Genomic DNA, 23,273 nt, shown 5'->3' with positions numbered 1-23,273 from the left:
CCCCCCCACCCCATAACCCCCCCATAACCCCCCCAACTCCCCCCCCTTTCCCCCCCCTCCCCCATAACCTCCCCAACCCCCCCCCCAATTCCCCCCCTTTCCTCCCCCCCGACCCCATAACCCCCCCACGACCCCCCCATAACCCCTTACGACCCCCCTTTATGACCCCCCCCACCCCAAAACCCCCCCATAACCCCCCCAATTCCTCCCCTTTATGATCCCCCACCCCAAAACACCCCATAACCCCCCCTTTTTCCCCCCCCGACCCCAAAACCCCCCCCCACGACCCCCCCAATTCCCCCCCGTTTTCCCCCCCTCGACCCCATAACCCCCCCATAACCCCTTATAACCCCCCCGTTTTCCCCCCCCGACCCCATAACCCCCCCCCAACGATCCCATAACCCCCCCCTACGACCCCCCCATAAGCCTTTATGACCCCCCCCGACCCCATAACCCCCCCAATTCCCCCCCTATTCCCCCCCCCTCGACCCCATAACCCCCCCATAACCCCCATAACCCCCCCTATTCCCCCCCCCCTCCCCCAAAACGCCCCCAATTCCCCCCCTTTTCCCCCCCCCCTGCCCCAAACTCCCCCCAATTCCCCCCCTTCCCCCCCCCGACCCCATAACTCCCCCCCACGATCCCATAACCCCCCCACGACCCCCCCATAACCCCTTATGACCCCCCTTTATGACCCCCCCACCCCAAAACCCCCCCAATTCCCCCCCTTTTCCACCCCCCCACCCCAAAACCCCCCCAATTTCCCCCCTTTCCCCCCCCGACCCCATAACCCCCCCACCACGATCCCATAACCCCCCCCCACGATCCCATAACCCCCCCAATTCCCCCTCTTTCCCCCCCCCCGACCCCATAACCCCCCCATTACCCCTTATAACCCCCCCGTTTTCCCCCCCCCGACCCCATAACCCCCCCCCTCCCCCAAAACTCCCCCAATTCCCCCCCCTTTCCCCCCCCCGACCCCATAACCCCCCCACGACCCCCCCATAACCCCTTACGACCCCCCCTTTATGACCCCCCCACCCCAAAACCCCCCCATAACCCCCCCAATTCCCCCCCTTCCCCCCCCTCGACCCCAAAACCCCCCCATAACCCCCCTATTCCCCCCCCTCCCCCAACCCCCCCCCCCAACGATCCCATAACCGCCCCCCACGACCCCCCCAATTCCTCCCCTTTATGACCCCCCCACCCCAAAACCCCCCCATAACCCCCCCAATTCCCCCCCGTTTTCCCCCCCTCGACCCCAAAACCCCCCCATAACCCCCCCTTTTCCCCCCCCCCGCCCCAAACTCCCCCCAATTCCCCCCCTTTCCCCCCCCCGACCCCATAACCCCCCCCCACGATCCCATAACCCCCCCACGACCCCCCTGTAACCCCTTACGACCCCCCCTTTATGACTCCCCCACCCCAAAACCCCCCCAATTCCCCCCCTTTCCCCCCCCCCTTCCCCAAGACCCCCCCAATTCTCCTTCGTTTTCCCCCCCTCGACCCCATAACCCCCCCATAACCCCCCTTTCTCCCCCCCCAACCCCATAACCCCCCCCCACGATCCCATAACCCCCCCCACGACCCCCCCATAACCCCTTATGACCCCCCCCGACCCCAAAACCCCCCCAATTCCCCTCCATTTCCCCCCCCACTCCCCCAAACTCCCCCCCAATTCCCCCTCTTTCCCCCCCCCCGACCCCATAACCCCCCCCCCCGATCCCATACCCCCCCCCACGATCCCCCCAATTCCCCCCCTTTTCCCCCCCTCCCCCAAAACCCCCCCCGACCCCAAAACCCCCCCATAACCCCCCCCTTTCCCCCCCCCTCCCCCAAACTCCCCCCAATTCCCCCCCTTTTCCCCCCTCCCCCAAAACCCCCCCCCGACCCCATAACCCCCCCATAACCCCCCCCTTTCCCCCCCTCCCCCAAACTCCCCCCAATTCCCCCCCCTTTCCCCCCCCCGACCCCATAACCCCCCCACGACCCCCCCATAACCCCTTACGACCCCCCCCTTATGACCCCCCCACCCCAAAACCCCCCCATAACCCCCCCAATTCCTCCCCTTCCCCCCCCTCGACCCCAAAACCCCCCCATAACCCCCCCTATTCCCCCCCCCCTCCCCCAACCCCCCCCCCCAACGATCCCATAACCCCCCCCCACGACCCCTTACGACCCCCCCCCACCCATTTTATTTTTGCCCCCCCCCCCCCACCCAGGCCGGGTCAATATGGGGGGGTCTCCCCTCCCCACCATCAATAAAATCCGGGAGCTGCTGAGCATCGGCAGAGACCCCCGCAACGACCGCGAGGATTTCCTGGGTGGGGGGGCAATAAAATTTGGGGGGGGGGTCCCGATAATTTGGGGGGGGAGCGTTTAGATGGGGGGGGCCGTATAAATTGGGGAGGGGGGCATTTATATGGGGGGGTCCCTATGATTTCGGGAGGGTTCCTAAAATTGGGGGGGGTCTCAAGAGTTTGGGGGGGGTCTCTTATATGGGGGGGGGTCTTAATTATTGGGGGGGGGCTCATAAATGGGGGGGTCCCAATAATTTGGGGAGGGGTCCCTAAAATTGGGTGGGGGGGTCACATATATGAGGGGGTCCCTATAATTGAGGGGGGGTCCCTAAAATTTGGGGGGGGTCTTAATTATTGGGGGGGGGCTCATAAATGGGGAGGGTCCCAATAATTTGGGGAGGGGTCGCTATCATTTGGGGGGGGGCGTTTAGATGGGGGGGGCCGTATAAATTGGGGAGGGGGCGCTATAATTGGGGGGGGGTCTCAAGAGTTTGGGGGGTGTCTCTTATATGGGGGGGGGTCTCAATTATTGGGGGGGGGTCACTGATATGGGGGGGGTCCCAATAATTTGGGGAGGGGTCCCTATAATTGGGGGGGGGGCGTTTAGATGGGGGGGGCCGTATAAATTGGGGAGGGGGCGCTATAATTGGGGGGGGTCTCAAGAGTTTGGGGGGGGGCCGAAAATTTGGGGGGGTCTCAGTAATTTGGGGGGGGGTCTCAATTATTGGGGGGGGGTCATAAATGGGGGGGGTCCCAATAATTTGGGGAGGGGTCGCTATCATTTGGGGGGGGGCGTTTAGATGGGGGGGGCCGTATAAATTGGGGAGGGGTCTCAATAGTTTGGGGGGGGTCACTTATATGGGGGGGGTCTCAGTAATTTGGGGGGGGTCTCAATTATTGGGGGGGGCTCATAAATGGGGGGGGCCGTATAAATTGGGGAGGGGGCGATATAATTGGGGGGGGTCTCAAGAGTTTGGGGGGGGTCTCTTATTTGGGGGGGGTCCCTAAAATTTGGGGAGGGGTCCCTAAAATTGGGTGGGGGGGTCACATATATGGGGGGTTCCCTATAATTGAGGGGGGCTCCCTAAAATTTGGGGGGGGTCTCAATTATTGGGGGGGGGCTCATAAATGGGGGGGGTCCCAATAATTTGGGGAGGGGTCGCTATCATTTGGGGGGGGTCTCTTACATGGGGGGATTCCTAAAATTTGGGGGGGGTCTCAATTATTGGGGGGGGGCTCATAAATGGGGGGGTCCCAATAATTTGGGGAGGGGTCGCTATCATTTGGGGGGGGGGCGTTTAGATGGGGGGGGCCGTATAAATTGGGGAGGGGGCGCTATAATTGGGGGGGGGGTCGCTATCATTTGGGGGGGGGCATTTATATGGGGGGGTCCCTATAATTGGGGGGGGGTCCCAATAATTTGGGGGGGTCCCTAACATTTGGGGGGGGGTCACTTATATGGGGGGGTCCGAATAATTTGGGGAGGGGTCCCTAAAATTGGGTGGGGGGGTCACATATATGGGGGGGTCCCTATAATTGAGGGGGGGTCCCTAAAATTTGGGGGGGGTCTCAGTAATTTGGGGGGGGGCACTTATATGGGGGGGGTCCCAATAATTTGGGGAGGGGTCGCTATCATTTGGGGGGGGGCGTTTAGATGGGGGGGGCCGTATAAATTGGGGAGGGGGGCATTTATATGGGGGGGTCCCTATGATTTCGGGAGGGTTCCTAAAATTGGGGGGGGGTCTCAAGAGTTTGGGGGGGGTCTCCTATATGGGGGGGGGTCTCAGTAATTTGGGGGGGGTCCCAATAATTTGGGGAGGGGTCGCTATCATTTGGGGGGGGGCGTTTAGATGGGGGGGGCCGTATAAATTGGGGAGGGGTCCCTAAAATTGGGTGGGGGGGGTCACTTATATGGGGGGGTTCCTATAATTTGGGGGGGGTCACTGATATGGGGGGGGTCCCAATAATTTGGGGAGGGGGCGCTATAATTTGGGGGGGGGGTCACTGATATGGGGGGGTCCGTATAATTTGGGGGGGGGGGGCTCATAAATGGGGGGGTCCCAATAATTTGGGGAGGGGTCTCAATAGTTTGGGGGGGGGCGTTTAGATGGGGGGGTCCCTATAATTCGGGGGGGGTCTCAGTAATTTGGGGGGGGGTCACTGATATGGGGGGGTCCCTATAATTGAGGGGGGGTCCCTAAAATTTGGGGGGGGTCTTAATTATTGGGGGGGGGCTCATAAATGGGGGGGTCCCAATAATTTGGGGAGGGGTCGCTATCATTTGGGGGGGGCGTTTAGATGGGGGGGTCCCTATAATTTGGGGAGGGGTCCCTAAAATTGGGTGGGGGGGTCACATATATGGGGGGGGACCCTATAATTGAGGGGGGTCCCTAAAATTTGGGGGGGGTCTCAGTAATTTGGGGGGGGGCACTTATATGGGGGGGGTCCCAATTATTTGGGGAGGGGTCGCTATCATTTGGGGGGGGGCGTATAGATGGGGGGCGCCGTATAAATTGGGGAGGGGTCTCAATAGTTTGGGGGGGGTCTCTTATATGGGGGGGTTCCTATAATTTGGGGGGGGTCTCAATAATTTGGGGGGGGGGTCTTTTATGGGGGGGCTCCCTCTAATTTGGGGAGGGGTCTTTTATACGGGGGGGGGATCCGAATAATTTGGGTGGGGGTCTCTGATATGGGGGGGGTCCCTCTATAATTTGGGGGGGGTCTTTTATGGGGGGGTCCCTCTAATTTGGGGGGGGGTCTCTGATATGGGGGGGGTCCCTATAATTTGGGGGGGGTCTTTTATGGGGGGGGTCCCTCTAATTTGGGGGGGGTCTCTAATATGGGGGGGGTCCCTTTAATTTTTGGGGGGTGTCGGATTTGGGGGGGGTCCCTATAATTTGGGGGGGGTCTCTGATATGGGGGGGGGTCCCTCTAATTTGGGGGGGGGTCTCATATAAGGGGGGGGTCCGTATAAATTCGGGGGGGGTCTCAATAATTTGGGGGGGGTCTCTTATAAGGGGGGGTCCCTCTAATTTGGGGGGGGTCTCTGATATGGGGGGGGGTCCCAATAATTTGGGGGGGGGGTCTCAATAATTTGGGGGGGGGGTCTTTTATGGGGGGGCTCCCTCTAATTTGGGGGGGGGGTCTTTTATATGGGGGGGGTCCCAATAATTTGGGGGGGGGTCCCTCTATAATTTGGGGGGGGGTCTCTGATATGGGGGGGTCCCTATAATTTGGGGGGGGTCTTTTATGGGGGGGTCCCTCTAATTTGGGTGGGGGTCTCTGATATGGGGGGGGTCCCTCTAATTTGGGGGGGGGTCTCATATAAGGGGGGGGTCCGTATAAATTCGGGGGGGGTCTCAATAATTTGGGGGGGGTCTCTTATAAGGGGGGGTCCCTCTAATTTGGGGGGGGTCTCTGATATGGGGGGGGTCCCAATAATTTGGGGGGGGGGTCTCAATAATTTGGGGGGGGGGTCTTTTATGGGGGGGCTCCCTCTAATTTGGGGGGGGGTCTTTTATATGGGGGGGGTCCCAATAATTTGGGGGGGGGTCCCTCTATAATTTGGGGGGGGTCTCTGATATGGGGGGGTCCCTATAATTTGGGGGGGGTCTTTTATGGGGGGTCCCTCTAATTTGGGTGGGGGTCTCTGATATGGGGGGGGGTCCCACTAATTTGGGGGGGGGTCTCATATAAGGGGGGGTCCGTATAAATTCGGGGGGGGTCTCAATAATTTGGGGGGGGTCTCTTATAAGGGGGGGTCCCTCTAATTTGGGGGGGGGTCTCTGATATGGGGGGGGATCCCAATAATTTGGGGGGGGTCTCTGATATGGGGGGGGGTCCCTCTATAATTTGGGGGGGGTCTTTTATGGGGGGGGTCCCTATAATTTGGGGGGGGTCTCAAGAATTTGGGGGGTGTCTCTGATATGGGGGGGTTCCCTCTAATTCTGGGGGGGGGTCTTTTATGGGGGGGCTCCCTCTAATTTGGGTGGGGGTCTCTCCAATTTGGGGGGGCTCCCCCTAATTTTTTGTGGGGTCTCATATAAGGGGGGGGTCCCTATAATTTTCTGGGGGGGGTCTGATTTCTGGGGGGGGGGTCCCTATAAATGTGGGGGGGGTCTCAAACTCCCCCCCCCCCCCAAATTTCAGACATTTACGTGTTCGGGGTTGGGGAGCTGTCCGACCGCGCGGTGCTGAACGCGATGGCGTCCAAAAAAGACGGCGAGGAGCACGTGTGGGTGCTGCGGGAGCTGGGGGACCTGCACAGCGCCTTCCACGCCATGATCGGTCCGAAATCCGCCTTTTTTCAACCCAAAAATATCCCGACTCGAGTCACCCAAAGGCTGCTCCCAAAAATCGGCCCAAAAATCGGCTCCGAAATCGCAAAAATCGGCCCAAAAATCGGCTCCGAAATCGGAAAAATCAGCCCCAAAATCGGCCCCGAAATGCCCCAAATTCACCCCCAAAGTCGGACCCGAAATCCCATAAATTCACCCCAAAAATCAGAACTGAAATCCCACAAATGAGCCCCAAAATCCGACCCCAAATGGGACCCTAAATTCCATAAATTCACCCCAAAAATCGGACCCGAAATGCCCCAAATGAGCCCCAAAATCGGACCCCAAATGGGACCCGGAATCCCATAAATTCACCCCAAAAAATCGGCTCTGAAATCCCCGAAATGAATCCCAAAAATCGGCTCTGAAATCCCCCAAATGAGCCCCAAAATCGGACCCCAAATGGGACCCGAAATCCCCCAAATTCACCCCAAAAATCGGACACCAAATCCCATAAACTCGCCCCAAAAATTAGACCCGAAATCCCATAAATTCACCCCAAAAATCGGACCCGAAATGCCCCGATTTCACCCCAAATCAGCCCCGACCTGCACAGCGCCATCCACGCCACCATCGGTCCGAAATCCGCCTTTTTTCAACCCAAAAATATCCCGACTCGAGTCACCCAAAGGCTGACCCAAAAATCGGCCCAAAAATCGGCCCCAAAATCGGAAAAATCAGCCCCAAAATCGGCTCTTAAATGACCCAAATGGGACCAAAAAATCGGACCCGAAATCCCATCAATTCGCCCCAAAAATCGGACCCGAAATCCCCCAAATGAGACCCAAAATGGGACCCCAAATGGGACCCGAAATGCCCCGAATTCACCCCAAAAATCGGCTCTGAAATCCCATAAAAGAGCCCCGAAATGGGACCCGAAATCCCATCAATTCGCCCCAAAAATCGGACCCGAAATCCCACAAATGAGCCCAAAAATCCGACCCCAAATCGGACCAAAAATCCCCCAAATTCACCCCAAAAATCGGACCCCAAATGGGACCCGAAATCCCCCAAATTCACCCCCAAAATCGGACCCGAAATCCCACAAATGAGCCCCAAAATCCGACCCCAAATCGGACCCGAAATCCCCCAAATTCACCCCAAAAACCGGACCCGAAATCCCCTAAATGAGCCCCGAAATGGGACCCGAAATCCCCCAAATGAGGCCCGAAAATCAGACCCGAAATCCCCCAAATAAGACCCGAAAATCAGACCCGAAATCCCATAAATTCACCCCAAAAATCGGACCCGAAATCCCACAAATGAGCCCCAAATCCGACCCCAAATCGAACCTGAAATCCCCCGAATTCACCCCAAAAATCGGACCCGAAATCCCCTAAATGAGCCCCGAAATGGGACCCGAAATCCCCCAAATGAGGCCCGAAAATCAGACCCGAAATCCCATAGATTCACCCCAAAAATCAGAACTGAAATCCCCCAAATGAGCCCCAAAAATCGACCCCAAGTGGGTCCCGAAATCCCCCAAATTCACCCCAAAAGTCGGACTCGAAATCGCCCAAATTCACCCCAAAAATCGGCTTCAAAATCCTCCAAATGAGACCCGAAATGGGACCCGAAATCCCCCAAATTCACCCCAAAAATCGGACTCGAAATCCCACAAATTCACCCCAAAAATCGGCTCTGAAATCCCCCAAATGAGCCCCAAAAATCGACACCAAATGGGACCCGGAATCCCTCAAACTCACCCCAAAAATCGGCTCTGAAATCCCACAGATGAGCCCCAAAATCGGACCCCAAATGACCCCAAATGGCCCCAAAATTGCCCAAAATGACCCCAAATGACCCCAAATGACCCCAAATGATCCAAATGACCCCAAATGACCCCAAAATGGCCCCAAATGACCCCAAGAAGATCCCAAATGACCCCAAATGACCCCAAAATGACCCCAAATAACCCCAAAATGGCCCCAAATGACCCCAAAAAGATCCCAAATGACCCCAAAAGGACCGCAAATGACCCCAAATAACCCCCAAATGACCCCAAATGACCCCAAAATGGCCCAAAATGACCCCAAATGATCCCAAATGACCCCAAATGACCCCAAGAAGATCCCAAATGACCCCAAATGACCCCAAAAATATCCCAAATGACCCCAAATGACCCCAAATGACCCCAAATTGACCCCAAATGACCCCAACTGACACCAAAATGACCCCAAATGGCCCCAAAAAGATCCCAAATGACCCCAAATGACCCCAAAAGGACCGCAAATGACCCCAAATAACCCCCAAATGACCCCAAATGACCCCAAAATGGCCCAAAATGACCCCAAATGATCCCAAATGACCCCAAATGACCCCAAGAAGATCCCAAGTGACCCCAAATGACCCCAAAATGACCCCAAATGACCCCAAAATGGCCCCAAATGACCCCAAATTGACACCAAATGACCCCAACTGACACCAAAATGGCCCCAAATGACCCCAAATAACCCCAAAATGGCCCCAAATGACCCCAAATGACCCCAAATGTCCCCAAAATGGCCCCAAATGACCCCAAATGACCCCAAAAGGACCGCAAATGACCCCAAATAACCCCCAAATGACCCCAAATGACCCCAAAATGGCCCAAAATGACCCCAAATGATCCCAAATGACCCCAAATGACCCCAAAATGGCCCAAAATGACCCCAAATGATCCCAAATGACCCCAAATGACCCCAAAATGGCCCCAAATGACCCCAATTGACCCCAAAAATATCCCAAATGACCCCAAATGACCCCAAAAGGACCGCAAATGACCCCAAATAACCCCAAAATGACCCCAAAATGACCCCAAAAAATCCCAAATGACCCCAAATGACCCCAAAATGACCCCAAATGACCCCAAAATGGCCCGAAATGACCCCAAATTGACCCCAAATGACCCCAAAAGGACCGCAAATGACCCCAAATAACCCCCAAATGACCCCAAATGACCCCAAAATGGCCCAAAATGACCCCAAATGATCCCAAATGACCCCAAATGACCCCAAGAAGATCCCAAATGACCCCAAATGACCCCAAAAATATCCCAAATGACCCCAAATGACCCCAAATGACCCCAAATTGACCCCAAATGACCCCAACTGACACCAAAATGACCCCAAATGGCCCCAAAAAGATCCCAAATGATCCTAAATGACCCCAAAAGGACCGCAAATGACCCCAAATAACCCCCAAATGACCCCAAATGACCCCAAAATGGCCCAAAATGACCCCAAATGATCCCAAATGACCCCAAATGACCCCAAGAAGATCCCAAATGACCCCAAATGACCCCAAAATGACCCCAAATGACCCCAAAATGACCCAAATGATCCCAACTGACCCCTAATGACCCCAAAAAGATCCCAAATCACCCCAAATGACCCCAAATTGACCCCAAATGACCCCAACTGACACCAAAATGACCCCAAATGACCCCAAATTGACCCCAAATGACCCCAAAATGACCCCAAATGACCCCAAATGACCCCAAAATGACCCCAAATGACCCCAAAAGGACCGCAAATGACCCCAAATAACCCCCAAATGACCCCAAATGACCCCAAAATGGCCCAAAATGGCCCCAAATGACCCCAATTGACCCCAAAAATATCCCAAATGACCCCAAATGACCCCAAAAGGACCGCAAATGACCCCAAATAACCCCAAAATGACCCCAAAATGACCCCAAAAAATCCCAAATGACCCCAAATGACCCCAAAATGACCCCAAATGACCCCAAAATGGCCCGAAATGACCCCAAATTGACCCCAAATGACCCCAAAAGGACCGCAAATGACCCCAAATAACCCCCAAATGACCCCAAATGACCCCAAAATGGCCCAAAATGACCCCAAATGATCCCAAATGACCCCAAATGACCCCAAGAAGATCCCAAATGACCCCAAATGACCCCAAAAATATCCCAAATGACCCCAAATGACCCCAAATGACCCCAAATTGACCCCAAATGACCCCAACTGACACCAAAATGACCCCAAATGGCCCCAAAAAGATCCCAAATGATCCTAAATGACCCCAAAAGGACCGCAAATGACCCCAAATAACCCCCAAATGACCCCAAATGACCCCAAAATGGCCCAAAATGACCCCAAATGATCCCAAATGACCCCAAATGACCCCAAGAAGATCCCAAATGACCCCAAATGACCCCAAAATGACCCCAAATGACCCCAAAATGACCCAAATGATCCCAACTGACCCCTAATGACCCCAAAAAGATCCCAAATCACCCCAAATGACCCCAAATTGACCCCAAATGACCCCAACTGACACCAAAATGACCCCAAATGACCCCAAATTGACCCCAAATGACCCCAAAATGACCCCAAATGACCCCAAATGACCCCAAAATGACCCCAAATGACCCCAAAAGGACCCCAAATGACCCGAAATTGACACCAAATGACCCCAACTGACACCAAAATGGCCCCAAATGACCCCAAATGACCCCAAAATGACCCCAAATGACCCCAAAATGGCCCCAAATGACCCCAAAAGACCCCAAAAAGATCTCAAATGACCCCAAATGACCCCAAAATGGCCCCAAATGACCCCAAATTAACACCAAATGACCTCAAATGACCCCAAATGGCCCCCAAATGGCCCCAAATGACCCCAAATGGACCCAAATTGACCGCAAATGACACCAAAATGGCCCGAAATGACCCCAAATGACCCCAAATGACCCCAAAATGGCCCCAAATGACCCCAATTGACCCCAAAAATATCCCAAATGACCCCAAATGACCTCAAATGACCACAAAATGGCCCCCAAATGGCCCCAAATGACCCCAACTGACCCCAAAATGGCCCCAAATGACCCCAAATGACCCCAAATGACCCCAAGAAGATCCCAAAAGATCCCAAATGACCCCAAAATGACCCCAAATGACCCCAAAATGGCCCGAAATGACACCAAATTGACCCCAAATGACCCCAACTGACACCAAAATGGCCCCAAATGACCCCAAATAACCCCAAAATGGCCCAAAATGACCCCAAATGACCCCAAATGTCCCCAAAATGGCCCCAAATGACCCCAACTGACCACAAAATGGCCCCAAATGACCCCAAATGACCCCAAAAGGACCGCAAATGACCCCAAATAACCCCCAAATGACCCCAAATGACCCCAAAATGGCCCCAAATGACCCCAATTGACCCCAAAAATATCCCAAATGACCCCAAATGACCTCAAATGACCACAAAATGGTCCCCAAATGGCCCCAAATGACCCCAACTGACACCAAAATGGCCCCAAATGACCCCAAATGACCCCAAATGACCCCAAGAAGATCCCAAATGACCCCAAATGACCCCAAAATGACCCCAAATGACCCCAAAATGGCCCCAAATGACCCCAAATTGACCCCAAATGACCGCAAAAAGATCCCAAATGACCCCAACTGACCCCAAATGACCCCAACTGACACCAAAATGACCCCAAATGGCCCCAAAAATATCCCAAATGACCCCAAATGACCCCAAAAGGACCGCAAATGACCCCAAATAACCCCCAAATGACCCCAAATGACCCCAAAATGGCCCAAAATGACCCCAAATGATCCCAAATGACCCCAAATGACCCCAAGAAGATCCCAAATGACCCCAAATGACCCCAAAATGACCCCAAATGACCCCAAAATGACCCAAATGATCCCAACTGACACCAAAATGACCCCAAATGACCCCAAATGGCCCCGAAATGGTTCGAAATGACCCCAAATGACCCCAACTGACACCAAAATGACCCCAAATGACCCCAAATTGACCCCAAATGACCCCAAAATGACCCCAAATGACCCCAAAAAGAACCCAAATGACCCCAAATGACCCCAAAATGGCCCAAAATGACCCCAAATGACCCCAAATTGCCCCAAAATGGCCCCAAATGACCCGAAAAAGATCCCAAATGACCCCAAATGACCCCAAAAGGACCCCAAATGACCCCAAAAAGGCCCTAAATTGACCCAGATTGACCACAAATGACCCTAACTGACCCCAAAATGGCCCCAAATGACCCCAAAAAGATCCCAAATGACCCCAAGAATGCCCAAAATGACCCCAAATGACACCAAATGGCCCCAAAATGGCCCCAAATGACTCCAAAATGACCCCAAATGACCCCAAATGACTTCAAAATGGCCCCAAATGACCCCAAAATGGCCCCAAATGACCCCAAAATATCCCGACTCGAGTCACCCAAAGGCTGCTCTCGAAAATCGGCCCCAAAATCCCAAAAATCGGCTCCAAAATCGCAAAAATAAGCCTAAAAATTGGCTCTGAAATCCCCCAAATCAGCCCCAAAATCGGCTCTGAAATGACCCAAATGGGACCCAAAAATCGGATCCGAAATCCCATCAATTCACCCCAAAAATCGGACCCGAAATCCCCCAAATGAGCCCCAAAATGGGACCCCAAATGGGACCCGAAATCCCCCAAATTCACCCCAAAAATCGGACCCGAAATCCCACAAATGAGCCCCAAAATCCGACCCCAAAAGGGACCCGAAATCCCCAAAATTCACCCCAAAAATCGTCTTTGAAATTTCCGAAATGAATCCCAAAAATCGGCTCTGAAATCCCACAAATTCACCCCAAAAATCGGACCCAAAATCCCATAAATTCACCCCAAAAATCAGTACTGAAATCCCCCAAATGAGCCCCAAAATCCGACCCCAAATCGGACCCGAAATCCCCCAAATTCACCCCAAAAATCGGACCCGAAATCCCCCAAATGAGCCCCAAAATGGGACCCCAAATGGGACCCGAAATGCCCCAAATTCACCCCAAAATTCGGACCCAAAATCCCATAAATTCACCCCAAAAATTGGACCCGAAATCCCCCAAATGAGCCCCCAAATCGGACCCGAAATCCCATAAATTCACCCCAAAAATCAGAACTGAAATCCCCCAATTGGGACCCAAAATCCGACCCCAAATGCGACCCGAAATCCCATAAATTCACCCCAAAAATCAGAACTGAAATCCCCCAAATTCACCCCAAAATGGGACCCCAAATGGGACCCGAAATCCCCCAAATTCACCCCAAAAATCGGACTCGAAATCCCACAAATTCACCCCAAAAATCAGACCCGAAGTCCCAAAAATGAGCCCCCAAATCCGACCCCAAATCGGACCCGAAATCCCCCAAATTCACCCCAAAAATCGACCCAAAATCTCCCAAATGAATCCCAAAAATCAGACCCGAAATCCCATAAATTCACCCCAAAATCCGACCCCAAATGGGACCCGAAATCCCATAAATTCACCCCAAAAATCAGAACTGAAATCCCCCAAATGGGACCCAAAATCGGACCCCAAATGCGACCCGAAATCCCATAAATTCACCCCAAAAATCGGACCCGAAATCCCATAAATTCACCTCAAAATCCGACCCCAAATGGGGCCGAAATCCCATAAATTCACCCCAAAAATCGGACCCGAAATCCCACAAATGAATCCCAAAATCCGACCCCAAATCGGACCCGAAATCCCATAAATTCACCCCCAAAATCGGACCCGATATCCCCCAAAGGAGCCCCAAAATCCGACCCCAAATGGGACCCGAAATCCCCCAAATTCACCCCAAAAATCGGCTTCGAAATCCCTGAAATGAATCCCAAAAATCGGCTCTGAAATCCCCCAAAGGAGCCCCAAAATCGGACCCCAAATGGGACCCGAAATCCCCCAAATTCACACCAAAAACCGGACCCAAAATCTCCCAAATGAATCCCAAAAATGAGGCCCGAAATCCCATAAATTCACCCCAAAATCCGACCCCAAATGGGACCCGAAATCCCCCGAATTCAACCCAAAAATCGGACCCAAAATCTCCCAAATGAACCCCCAAAATCAGACCCTAAATCCCATAAATTCACCCCAAAAATCAGCACTGAAATCCCCCAAATGAGCCCCAAAATCGGACCGCAAATGGGACCCGAAATGCCCCAAATTCACCCCAAAAATCGGCTCTGAAATCCCCGAAATGAACCCCAAAAATCGGACCCGAAATCCCATAAATTCACCCCAAAAATCAGAACTGAAATCCCCCAAATGGGACCCAAAATCGGACCCCAAATGCCACCCAAAATCCCCCAAAATCATCCCAAAAATCGGACACCAAATCCCATAAATTCGCCCCAAAAATCAGAACTGAAATCCCCCAAATGAGCCCCAAAATCGGACCCCAAATGCCACCCGAAATCCCATAAATTCACCCCAAAAATCGGACCCGAAATCCCACAAATGAGCCCCAAAATGGGACCCCAAATGGGACACGAAATCCCATAAATTCACCCCCAAAATCGGACCCGAAATGCCATAAATTCACCCCAAAATCGGACCCGAAATCCCACAAAGGAGCCCCAAAATCCGACCCCAAATGGGACCCGAAATCCCCCAAATTCACCCCAAAAATCGGACCCGAAATCCCCCAACCTTTATGGGGTCCCTATGGGGTCGCTATGGGGTCTCTATGGGGTTTGGGGTCTCTATGGGGTCTGAGGGTCTTTATGGGGTCTCTATGGGGTTTGGGGTCTCTATGGGGTCTTTATGGGGTCGCTATGGGGTCTCTATGGGGTCTTTATGGGGTCCTTATGGGGTCTTTATGGGGGACTCTATGGGGTCTTTATGGGGTCCTTATGGGGTGACTATGGGGTCGCTATGGGGTCTCTATGGGGTTTGGGGTCTCTATAGGGTCTCTATGGGGTCTCTATGGGTCTCTATGGGGTTTGGGGTCTCTATGGGGTCTCTATGGGTCTCTATGTGGTCACTATGGGGTCTCTATGGGGCCGGGGGTCTCTATGGGGTCTCTATGGGGTCCCTATGGGGTCCTTATAGGGTCACTATGGGGTCTCTATGGGTCTCTATGGGGTCCCTATGGGGTCTCAATGGGGTTCTTATGGGGTTCTTATAGGATCTCTATGGGATCTCCATGTGATCTCTATGGGGTCTCTATGGGGTCTCTAAGGGGTCGCTATGGGGTCGCTATGGGGTCGCTATGGGGTCCTTATGGGGTTCTGTCCTGCGGCCCTACAGACGAAAGCGCGGCGCTGGGGCTTTGTGGGATCCCTATGGGGTCCTTATGGGGTCGCTATGGGGTCTCTATGGGGTTTGGGGTCTCTATGGGTCTCTATGGGGTCTTTCTGGGGTCTCTATGGGGTTTGGGGTCTCTATGGGTCTCTATGGGGCCGGGGGTCTCTATGGGGTCACTATGGGGTCCTTATAGGGTCACTATGGGGTCTGTATGGGGTCACTATGGGGTCCCTATGGGGTCTCAATGGGGTTCTTATGGGGTTCTTATAGGATCTCTATGGGATCTCCATGTGATCTCTATGGGGTCTCTATGGGGTCTCTAAGGGGTCGCTATGGGGTCGCTATGGGGTCGCTATGGGGTCCTTATGGGGTTCTGTCCTGCGGCCCTACAGACGAAAGCGCGGCGCTGGGGCTTTGTGGGATCCCTATGGGGTCTTTATGGGGTCGCTATGGGGTCTCTATGGGGTTTGGGGTCTCTATGGGTCTCTATGGGGTCTTTCTGGGGTCTCTATGGGGTTTGGGGTCTCTATGGGTCTCTATGGGGCCGGGGGTCTCTATGGGGTCACTATGGGGTCCTTATAGGGTCACTATGGGGTCTGTATGGGGTCACTATGGGGTCCCTATGGGGTCTCAATGGGGTTCTTATGGGGTTCTTATAGGATCTCTATGGGATCTCCATGTGATCTCTATGGGGTCTCTATGGGGTCTCTAAGGGGTTGCTATGGGGTCACTATGGGGTCGCTATGGGGTCCTTATGGGGTTCTGTCCTGCGGCCCTACAGACGAAAGCGCGGCACTGGGGCTTTGTGGGATCCCTATGGGGTCTTTATGGGGTCGCTATGGGGTCTCTATGGGGTTTGGGGTCTCTATGGGTCTCTATGGGGTCTTTCTGGGGTCTCTATGGGGTTTGGGGTCTCTATGGGTCTCTATGGGGCCGGGGGTCTCTATGGGGTCACTATGGGGTCCTTATAGGGTCACTATGGGGTCTCTATGGGTCTCTATGGGGTCCCTATGGGGTCTCAATGGGGTTCTTATGGGGTTCTTATAGGATCTCTATGGGATCTCCATGTGATCTCTATGGGGTCTCTATGGGGTCTCTAAGGGGTTGCTATGGGGTCACAATGGGGTCGCTATGGGGTCCCTATGGGGTTCTGTCCTGCGGCCCTACAGACGAAAGCGCGGCACTGGGGCTTTGTGGGATCCCTATGGGGTCCTTATGGGGTCGCTATGGGGTCTCTATGGGGTTTGGGGTCTCTATGGGTCTCTATGGGGTCTTTCTGGGGTCTCTATGGGGTTTGGGGTCTCTATGGGTCTCTATGGGGTCTTTATGGGGTCTCTATGGGGTTTGGGGTCTCTATGGGTCTCTATGGGGTCTGTATGGGGTCACTATGGGGTCACTATGGGGTCCCTATGGGGTCTCTATGGGGTTTGGGGTCTCTATGGGTCTCTATGGGGTCTCTATGGGTCTCTATGGGGTCCTTATAGGGTCACTATGGGGTCCTTATGGGGTCACTATGGGGTCTCTATGGGGTCGCTATGGGGTCCTTATGGGGTCGTGTCCTGCGGCCCTACAGACGAAAGCGCGGCGCTGGGGCTTTGTGGGATCGCCCACGATTACAGCAGCGCCACCGACCGGCAGAAAAACCCGTGGAGCGTCAGGGTGTTCGTCACGGTCAGTTTGTAGGGGATTTTGTGGGGTTTTTTATAGGGTTTGGGGTCCTGTGGGGTCCTGTGGGGTCGTATGGGGTCGTATGGGGGGATATGGGGTCGTATGGGGTCGTATGGGGTTGTATGGGGTTGTATGGGGGGATATGGGGTCGTATGGGGTTGTATGGGGTCGTATGGGGAGGTTATAGGGTTATGGGGTTGTATGGGGTTGTATGGGGTCATATGGGGTCGTATGGGGTCGTATGGGGGGATATGGGGTCGTATGGGGTTGTATGGGGTCATATAGGGTTGTATGGGGTTGTATGGGGTCATATGGGGTTGTATGGGGTCATATCTGGGGATATGGGGTCGTATGGGGTCGTATGGGGTCGTATGGGGTGGTTATAGGGTTGTGGAGCGTCAGGGTGTTCGTCACGGTCAGTTTGTAGGGGATTTTGTGGGGTCCTTGTAGGGTTTGGGGTCCTGTGGGGTCCTATGGGGTCGTATGGGGTCGTATGGGGAGGTTATAGGGTTGTGGGGTCGTATGGGGTTGTATGGGGTCGTATGGAGGGATATGGGGTCGTATGGGGTTGTATGGGGTGGTTAGAGGTTATGGGGTTGTATGGGGTCGTATGGGGTGGTTATAGGGTTTTGGGATTATATGGGGTTGTATGGGGTTGTATGGGGTCGTATGGGGGGATATGGGGTTGTATGGGATCGTATGGGGTCGTATGGGGGGATATGGGGCCATATAGGGTCATATGGGGTGGTTATAGGGTTGTGGAACGTCAGGGTGTTCGTCACGGTCAGTTTGTAGGGGATTTTGTGGGGTTTTTTATAGGGTTTGGGGTCCTGTGGGGTCCTGTGGGGTCGTATGGGGTCGTATGGGGGGATATGGGGTCGTATGGGGTCGTATGGGGTCGTATGGGGTCGTATGGAGGGATATGGGGTTGTTTGGGGTCGTATGGGGGGATATGGGGTCGTATGGGGTCGTATGGGGTGGTTATAGGGTTATGGGGTTGTATGGGGTTGTATGGGGGGGATATGGGGTCGTATGGGGTTGTATGGGGTCATATGGGGTCGTATGGGGTCGTATGGGGGGATATGGGGTCGTATGGGGTTGTATGGGGTCATATAGGGTTGTATGGGGTTGTATGGGGTCATATGGGGTTGTATGGGGTCATATGGGGGGATATGGGGTCGTATGGGGTCGTATGGGGTCGTATGGGGTGGTTATAGGGTTGTGGAGCGTCAGGGTGTTCGTCACGGTCAGTTTGTAGGGGATTTTGTGGGGTCCTTGTAGGGTTTGGGGTCCTGTGGGGTCGTATGGGGTCATATGGGGGGATATGGGGTCGTATGGGGTCGTATGGGGGGATATGGGATCGTATGGGGTTGTATGGGGTTGTATGGGGTCGTATGGGGTCATATGGGGGGATATGGGGTCGTATGGGGTTGTATGGGGTCGTATGGGGAGGTTATAGGGTTATGGGGTTGTATGGGGTTGTATGGGGGGGATATGGGATTGTATGGGGTTGTATGGGGTCATATGGGGTTGTATGGGGTTGTATGGGGTCATATGGGGTCGTATGGGGTCATATGGGGGGATATGGGGTCGTATGGGGTTGTATGGGGTCATATAGGGTTGTATGGGGTTGTATGGGGTCATATGGGGTCGTATGGGGCCATATGGAGGGATATGGGGTTGTTTGGGGTCGTATGGGGGGATATGGGGTCGTATGGGGTTGTATGGGGTGGTTATAGGGTTTTGGGATTATATGGGGTTGTATGGGGGTCGTATGGGGTCATATGGGGGGATATGGGGTCGTATGGGGTCGTATGGGGTCGTATGGGGGGATATGGGGTTGTATGGGTCGTATGGGGTGGTTATAGGGTTGTGGAGTGTCAGGGTGTTCGTCACGGTCAGTTTGTAGGGGATTTTGTGGGGTCCTTGTAGGGTTTGGGGTCCTGTGGGGTCCTATGGGGTCGTATGGGGTCGTATGGGGGGATATGGGGTCGTATGGGGTCGTATGGGGTTGTATGGGGTTGTATGGGGTTGTATGGGGTGGTTATAGGGTTATGGGGTTGTATGGGGTTATATGGGGTGGTTATAGGGTTTTGGGATTATATGGGGTTGTATGGGGTCACATGGGGTCGTATGGGGTTGTATGGGGGGATATGGGGGGGGTATGGGGTGGTTAGAGGGTTATGGGGTTGTATGGGGTCGTATGGGGTCGTATGGGGTTGTATGCGGTCATATGGGGTCCTGTGGGGTCCTATGGGGCCATATGGGGTTATATGGGGTGGTTATAGGGTTATGGTTCTGATTGTGGATCTGGTTCTGATCTATGGGTCCGGTTCTGATCTATGGGTCCGGTTCCGACCTATGGGTCTGGATCTATGGGTCCGGTTCGGTTCTATGGGTCCAGTTCTGACGCGTGGTTCTAGTTCAGTTCTATGGGTCCGGTTCTGATCTATTGGTCCGGATCTATGGGTCCGGTTCTGATCTATGGGTCTGGATCTATGGGTCCAGTTCGGTTCTATGGGTCTGGATCTGATCTGTGGGTCCGGTTCTGATCTATGGGTCCGGTTCTGATCTGTGGGTCTGGTTCGGTTCTATGGGTCTGGATCTATGGGTCCGGTTCTGATCTATGGGTCCGGTTCGGTTCTATGGGTCCGGTTCGGTTCTATGGGTCTGGATCTATGGGTCTGGATCTATGGGTCCGGTTCTGATCTGTGGGTCCGGTTCGGTTCTATGGGTCTGGATCTATGGGTCCGGTTCTGATCTATGGGTCCGGTTCGGTTCTATGGGTCTGGATCTATGGGTCTGGATCTATGGGTCCGGTTCTGATCTGTGGGTCCGGTTCTGATCTATGGGTCTGGATCTATGGGTCCGGTTCTGATCTATGGGTCCGGTTCTGATCTATGGGTCTGGATCTATGGGTCCAGTTCGGTTCTATGGTTCTGGATCTATGGGTCTGGTTCTGATCTATGGGTCCGGTTCGGTTCTATGGGTCCGGTTTTGATCTATGGGTCCGGATCTATGGGTCTGGTTCTGATCTATGGGTCCGGTTCGGTTCTATGGGTCCGGTTCAGTTCTATGGGTCTGGATCTATGGGTCCGGTTCGGTTCTATGGGTCCAGTTCGGTTCTATGGGTCTGGATCTATGGGTCTGGATCTATGGGTCTGGTTCTGATCTGTGGGTCTGGTTCTGATCTATGGGTCCGGTTCGGTTCTATGGGTCCGGTTCAGTTCTATGGGTCTGGATCTATGGGTCTGGTTCTGATCTATGGGTCTGGTTCTGATCTATGGGTCCAGTTCTGATCTGTGGGTCCAGTTCGGTTCTATGGGTCTGGATCTATGGGTCCGGTTCTGATCTATGGGTCCGGTTCTGATCTATGGGTCCGGTTCGGTTCTATGGGTCTGGATCTGATCTGTGGGTCCGGTTCTGATCTATGGGTCCGGTTCTGATCTATGAGTCTGGTTCTGATCTATGGGTCTGGATCTATGGGTCCGGTTCTGATCTGTGGGTCCAGTTCTGATCCATGGGTCCAGTTCTGATCTATGGGTCCGGTTCTGATCTATGGGTCCGGTTGGGTTCTATGGGTCCGGTTCTGATCTATGGTTCCGGTTGTGACACGTGGTTCCGGTTCGTTTCTACGGGTCCGGTTGTGACACGTGGTTCCGGTTCTGATCCATGGTTCCGGTTTTGACACGTGGTTCCGGTTCGTTTCTATGGGCAGAGACCCGAAAGCGGGCGGGAGCGGTGCGCGGCTTCGCTGATCTCGCGATATTTCGTGCTGACGGCGGCGCACTGCTTCAAGGGCGGAGACAGCGCGAATTGGGTGACCGTCAGCGTAGGTGAGGAATTATTCATGAGGGGTCATTGATTATTCATGAGGGGGGTCGGTAATTATTCATGAGGGGTGGTGGAGGTTGGGGTTTATGGGGGGCGGTTGGTTTGGGGGGTGTTAATTGGGGGGTAATTAAGGAGGGGGGGGGGTGAGTGGGGGTGATGGATTAATTAATGGGGTGATTAGTTAATTAATGGAGTAATGGGGTCATTTTGGGGTGCAATTTGGATTCATTTTGGGGAGATTTTGGGGCATTTTGGGGTCAATTTTGGGGTCAATTTGGGGTCATTTGGGGTCATTTGGGGCCATTTTGGGGTCAGTTGGGGGCAATTTGGGGCCATTTTGGGGTCATTTGGGGCCTTTCTGGGGTCATTTGGGGTCATTTGGGATCTTCTTGGGGTCATTTGGGGCCATTTTGGGGTTATTTGGGGTCATTTGGGGTCCTTTTGGGGTCATTTGGGGTCATTTGGGATCTATTTGGGGTCATTTGGGGCCATTTTGGGGTCATTTGGGGCCATTTTGGGGCCATTTGGGGGACATTTGGGGTCATTTGGGGCCATTTTGGGGTTATTTGGGGTCATTTGGGGCCATTTTGTGGTCAGTTGGGGTCATTTGGGGCCATTTTGGGGTTATTTGGGGTCATTTGGGGCCATTTTGGTGTCAGTTGGGGTCATTTGGGGGCATTTTGGGGTCATTTGGGGTCATTTGGGGTCATTTTGGGGTCATTTGGGGCCATTTGGGGCCATTTTGGGGTTATTTGGGGTCATTTGGGTTTCTTTTGGGGTCATTTGGGGTCTTTTTGGGGTCATTTGGGGTCATTTGGGGCCATTTTGGGGTCAGTTGGGGTCATTTGGGGTCATTTTGGGGCCATTTGGGGTCATTTGGGGTCATTTGGGGCCATTTTGGGGTTATTTGGGGTCATTTGGGGTCCTTTTGGGGCCATTTTGGGGCCATTTGGGGTCAATTTGGGTCAATTTGGGGTCATTTTGGGCCATTTTGGGGTCATTTGGGGTCATTTTGGGGTCATTTGGGGTCATTTGGGATCTTTTTGGGGTCATTTGTGGCCAATTTGGGGTCAGTTGGGGTCATTTGGGGCCATTTTGGGGTTATTGGGGGTCATTTAGTACCATTTTGGTGTCAGTTGGGGTCATTTGGGGCCATTTTGGGGTTATTTGGGGTCATTTGGGGCCATTTTGGGGTCATTTGGGGTCATTTGGGATCTTTTTCGGGTCATTTGGGGCCACTTTGGGGTCATTTGGGGTCATTTGGGGCCATTTGGTGCCATTGTGGGGTCATTTGGGGCCATTTTGGGGTTATTTGGGGTCATTTGGGGCCATTTTGGGGTTATTTGGGGTCATTTGGGATCTTTTTGGGGTCATTTGGGGCCATTTTGGGTTCAGTTGGGGTTATTTGGGGCCATTTTGGGGTTATTTGGGGTCATTTGGGGTCATTTGGTGTCAGTTGGAGTCATTTGGTGGCATTTTGGGGTCATATGGGGCCATTTGGGGCCATTTTGGGGTCATTTGGGGCCATTTGGGGCCTTTTTGGGGTTATTTGGGGTCATTTGGGGTCATTTGGGATCTTTTTGGGGTCATTTGGGGTCATTTTGGCGTCATTTGGGGCCATTTTGGGGTTATTTGGGGTCATTTGTGGTCCTTTTGGGGTCATTTGGGATCTTTTTGGGGTCATTTGGGGTCATTTGGGGCCATTTTGGGGTCATTTGGGGTCATTTGGGGGCATTTTGGGGTTATTTGGGGTCATTTTGGGCCATTTTGGTGTCAGTTGGGGTCATTTGGGGCCATTTTGGGGTTATTTGGGTTCATTCGGGGCCATTTTGGGGTCAGTTGGGGTCATTTGGGGGCATTTTGGGGTCATTTGGGGCCATTTGGGGCCATTTTGGGGTCATTTTGGGTCATTTGGGGGCATTTTGGGGTCATTTGGGGCCATTTGGGGCCATTTGGGGCCATTTTGGGGTTATTTGGGGTCATTTGGGGCCATTTTGGGGTTATTTGGGGTCATTTGGGGTCCTTTTGGTGTCTTTTGGGGTCATTTGGGGTCATTTGAAGCCATTTTGGGGTCATTTGGGGTCATT

General features: G+C 53.6%; 1 protein-coding gene across 6 annotated transcripts in view; it reads left to right on the top strand.

Annotated features, from left to right (window-relative positions):
* The window catches only part of CFB (complement factor B), a 78,260-nt gene that overhangs the window by 40,900 nt on the left and 14,087 nt on the right, over nt 1-23,273 (top strand). For all 6 annotated transcript variants that reach the window (XM_090129265.1, XM_090129262.1, XM_090129263.1 and 3 more), the window contains 4 exons: nt 2,223-2,324; nt 6,450-6,587; nt 17,258-17,355; nt 21,071-21,188. In XM_090129265.1, coding sequence (XP_089985391.1) covers nt 2,223-2,324; nt 6,450-6,587; nt 17,258-17,355; nt 21,071-21,188 — 456 coding nt within the window. The remainder of the gene's footprint in view (nt 1-2,222; nt 2,325-6,449; nt 6,588-17,257; nt 17,356-21,070; nt 21,189-23,273) is intronic.

This window comes from Phasianus colchicus, chromosome 35 (genome assembly GCF_987193195.1).
Source record: "Phasianus colchicus chromosome 35, bPhaCol1.hap1.1, whole genome shotgun sequence".
Classification (NCBI taxonomy): domain Eukaryota; kingdom Metazoa; phylum Chordata; class Aves; order Galliformes; family Phasianidae; genus Phasianus; species Phasianus colchicus.
The sequence above is the reverse complement of the archived record's forward strand: the minus strand, read 5'-3'. Positions and strand labels throughout refer to the sequence as shown.